The 826-nt window shown below is 32.9% G+C and overlaps 1 protein-coding gene across 1 annotated transcript in view; it reads right to left on the bottom strand.

Moving 5' to 3' along the window:
• Positions 252-826, bottom strand: part of LOC107642616 (probable serine/threonine-protein kinase PBL19) — a gene marked incomplete in the record, with an annotated part of 2,343 nt that continues 1,768 nt past the window's right edge. Inside the window, 1 exon segment of the mRNA XM_016346025.2 lies at positions 252-826. Within this exon segment, the coding sequence (XP_016201511.1) occupies positions 755-826 (72 nt within the window).

Raw genomic sequence — 826 nt, 5'->3', positions numbered from 1 at the left:
TGAAGGTTCATGAAAAAATAATTTACTTATTCAGAACTTATTCAGAACAATTAAAAAAAGAATCCTACATAAAGGAAAGACAACTTATTCAGAACAGCTGTCCAAAAAAAAAAAAATTCAGAACAATCGCAGTCTTGCCTCAATATCTAAAGTTGAAATCTTATCAAAAGCTTTTTCTATCTCAAACTCCAGTGGTTGACCAAAAAGAAGTCAAAGCAAATATGCTTTCAAAAAATATTCAACTCAATTAATGGACTTAAGACTTCAGAGACAGTGACAATTAATTCCTTGGAAATTCTGAAGAGTCTAATCTCAACTCTCATCATTAACTACAAGTCTACAACCAAGACTTCAGTAAGAGAGGTGAAGGATGTGGCCAAGATGAAGTTGAAAGGTCAAATTAGACCCCAAAATATTCAAAGTCGTCTTAGGCAGTGGTGGTGATAGATTTTCAAATGGCATAATCTATCAACACTACTTTCAGGCTTTCAGCAAAAAAGGAATTGAAGAAAACAAAAGAATAAAAATGTTTATGTTCCCCTTATTGCTTTACAAGATTTTAACTTTCCACTTTACTATTTCTGATCAAAATGGACTGCTACATATTCCAATTTCCAAACAACTTTAGAAAACATTGACAAACTATAACACAAAACTCTAAATCCCTCAGGTTGACCTCAATATAATGCATAGATTGTCAAATTGTTGGTCCTACAGAAGGTCACTAAATTTGGCATTTCCTGAACTGCCTCTATTAACCTTTTTGAAAATTGTTTGAGGTTTCTGAAAGCTGCAATGCTTGCTTCAAGCTTTCCACTATCTCACT

This window comes from Arachis ipaensis, chromosome B05 (assembly GCF_000816755.2).
Source record: "Arachis ipaensis cultivar K30076 chromosome B05, Araip1.1, whole genome shotgun sequence".
In the NCBI taxonomy this organism is placed as follows: Eukaryota; Viridiplantae; Streptophyta; class Magnoliopsida; order Fabales; family Fabaceae; genus Arachis; species Arachis ipaensis.
This window is presented reverse-complemented; position numbering and strand designations above follow the sequence as displayed.